Source organism: Mastomys coucha, unplaced genomic scaffold (assembly GCF_008632895.1).
Source record: "Mastomys coucha isolate ucsf_1 unplaced genomic scaffold, UCSF_Mcou_1 pScaffold6, whole genome shotgun sequence".
Lineage (NCBI taxonomy): Eukaryota > Metazoa > Chordata > Mammalia > Rodentia > Muridae > Mastomys > Mastomys coucha.
In genome coordinates, this window is record NW_022196912.1 from 84,574,796 (window position 1) to 84,577,528 (window position 2,733).

The 2,733-nt window shown below is 46.1% G+C and overlaps 1 protein-coding gene across 1 annotated transcript in view; it reads right to left on the reverse strand.

The window, feature by feature from the left end:
• Positions 1–2,733, reverse strand: part of L2hgdh (L-2-hydroxyglutarate dehydrogenase) — a 35,057-nt gene that overhangs the window by 12,655 nt on the left and 19,669 nt on the right. Inside the window, exon 10 of the mRNA XM_031357724.1 lies at positions 2,638–2,728. Within this exon, the coding sequence (XP_031213584.1) occupies positions 2,638–2,728 (91 nt within the window). The remainder of the gene's footprint in view (positions 1–2,637; positions 2,729–2,733) is intronic.

A 2,733-nucleotide genomic window follows, 5' to 3' on the forward strand; every position in this document is an offset into this window, starting at 1 on the left:
GGATTTGAACTCATGACCTTCGGAAGAGCAATCGGTGCTCTTACCTGCTGAGCCATCTCACCAGCCCCTCTTTGTGATTTCTTAACAGTTTCTACTTCCATTTGTAGGTCCTGGATGGTTTTGTTCAATTCCTTCACCTGTTTGGTTATACTTTTCTGTAATTCTTTAAGGAATTTTTGTGTTTCCTCTTTAACTTCTTGAACCTGTTTACCTGTGTTCTCCTGTATTTTTTTTAAGGGAGTTATTCATGCTCTCCTTAAATTCCTCTATCACCATCATGAGATATGATTTTAGATCCAAATCTTGCCTTTCTGGTGTTTTGGGATATCCAGGACTTGCTGTGGTGGGAGTACTAGGTTCTGATGAAGCCAAGTAGTCTTGGTTTCTGTTGGTAAGATTCTTGTGTCTGCCTTTCACCATCTCTGGTGTTAGATGTTCTTGCTGTCTCTTGCTGTAGCTTGTTCCTCCTGTGGGTCTATAAGCCTGTGTCAGCACTTCTAGGAGATCAGCTCTCCTCTGGTAAGATCCATGTGCAGTGGGCTATGGCTCAGTCATTCCTCCTGAGTCTTGAGTTCCTAGGTTGGAGCACTCCCCGAAGGCAAGCTCTCTGCTTGCAGGGAAGGGGCAGAGAGGGCTGTGGATCTGCAGTCCCCACTAGGTGAAGAGGGAGGTAGAAAGGATCCTGTGCTGGCTGCCCTGCCATTTCTGAGGCCTGTGCCTCCTGGCTGGTCCCGTCTTAGAAGGTCACCGGAGAGAAAATCTAGGCTTGTTTTTAACTCATACAAATATATATTCCTTGTTTTTAGTAATTTCTTGAATTTAACAGCTGGAGGAACCAGAAGAAATCAAGAGAAAGAACAAACAGGATCACTAAACTAGCCATATCAGCATCCATGCCTCTAAAGAGGGACTCATCTGAGATTGAGATGACTTCGCACATGTACCTGCAAACAGGTTTGCCCCAGGCTTCTATAAAGGCGTGATCATGGAATAAGAGGTAGTGAACTCACAGCTACAGTTTTGATTCAGAATCCCATATGCCCAACCACCCAAAGAGTGTTAGCAGCAGTAATGAAACCTGAGTTAACCAGCCTGTTTTCAGATTTAAGACATTCTAAGTCTACAACTGTAAACCAGAGAGAATAAAGGACTTTGTTTATAAGTGAGCACAAGAAAGCAAAGCCTCAATATTTTTATCCCTTCCATCTCAGAATTGATAGTCATTCTAAGGAGTCCATCAGCATGGTCTCAGAATGACACATGAGCGACAGATTTAGAGCAGGAGGATCTCCCTGCAGCCCCGCCACCCACTCCCCCGTCAGCCCCTTAAGGGAGACAGCTGACATGACTGTCGTTCTCTGCTACTACACAGTGAAGCTCACTGACATATTATAGCAGGCTAGTTTCCACAGCTGCTCTGGGGCACCGTGGAGGGAGACGTTATAATACAATATGAGTACCTTGAATACTCTGTGGATTAGGCCTGACAACTGGCATGGGTACTAAAAATATTCACAGGGAAGAAAAATACATAGGCTTGATGAATTCAGGAGAATCTATACATCAAGTCCAGAAAGTCTTTAATTCCAAGAAAGAAATGCCAACAAAGTTTTCCTGAAACCCCTGAGCAAGGATTTCGAGCAACTATAGCCAGGCTACATCTTACTTCTGTCCTACAAGCAGAGTGGAAGTGGACAGAAGCACAAGTAGAGGGACACTGGGGAGATCCCTCAGTGACTAAGAGGGTGTCCTGCCCAAATCTGAGTTTGATTCCTAGCACCCACTATGGGCAGCTTACAACTCCTGCAGCTCCAGTTCTATGGGTTCCAATGCCTCTGGTCTCATGTGCACACACCTACCTCTCTACAGACATATATAATTAAAAATAAAATTAAAAAATTTTAGTTGAGAAGATGAAAGGCAAGTATGTGTCTAAAGGGTTTTTAAGACTCAGTCAAGCCAGGCAGTGGTGGCGCACGCCTTTAATCCTAGCACTCGAGAGGCAGAGACAGGCGGATTTCTGAGTTGGAGACCAGCCTGGTCTACAGAGTGAGTTCTAGGACAGCCAGGGCTACACAGAGAAACCCTGTCTCAAAAAAAAAAAAAAAACTCAGTCAAGGTGGCATACATCTTTAATCCCTGCACTCAGGAGGCAAAGGAGGCAGAGCTCTGAGAGTTCCTGGACAGCCAGGGCTATACAGAGAAACAAACCTGTCTCAAAACAAAAGAACAAAAAATGGATAGATGATTATGAAGAACTAAGGACTATGGTACAGTAATGTAAGAGGGACACAAGCCTCACAGGAAAAAGAGAGCAAAGATTCTGAGGCTCTGCCATCTGAGCGAGGGCTATCACCAGCCAGTGAGGCTGTGCCATCTGAGCGAGGGCTATCACCAGCCAGTGAGGCTGTGCCATCTGAGCGAGGGCTATCACCAGCCAGTGAGGCTGTGCCATCTGAGCGAGGGCTATCACCAGCCAGTGAGGCTGTGCCATCTGAGCGAGGGCTATCACCAGCCAGTGAGGCTGTGCCATCTGAGCGAGAGCTATCACCAGCCAGTGAGGCTGTGCCATCTGAGCGAGGGCTATCACCAGCCAGGCCTCCCTCTCCTGTTCCCTCCCTCACCACATTTCCTTACCGAAGAACATCGCTAACGGTAATCTCAGGAATGAACTTCTGAAGATGCTTCACTGTTTCACTGAGAAAACAGGCTTTATACATTTCATTAGCTCCA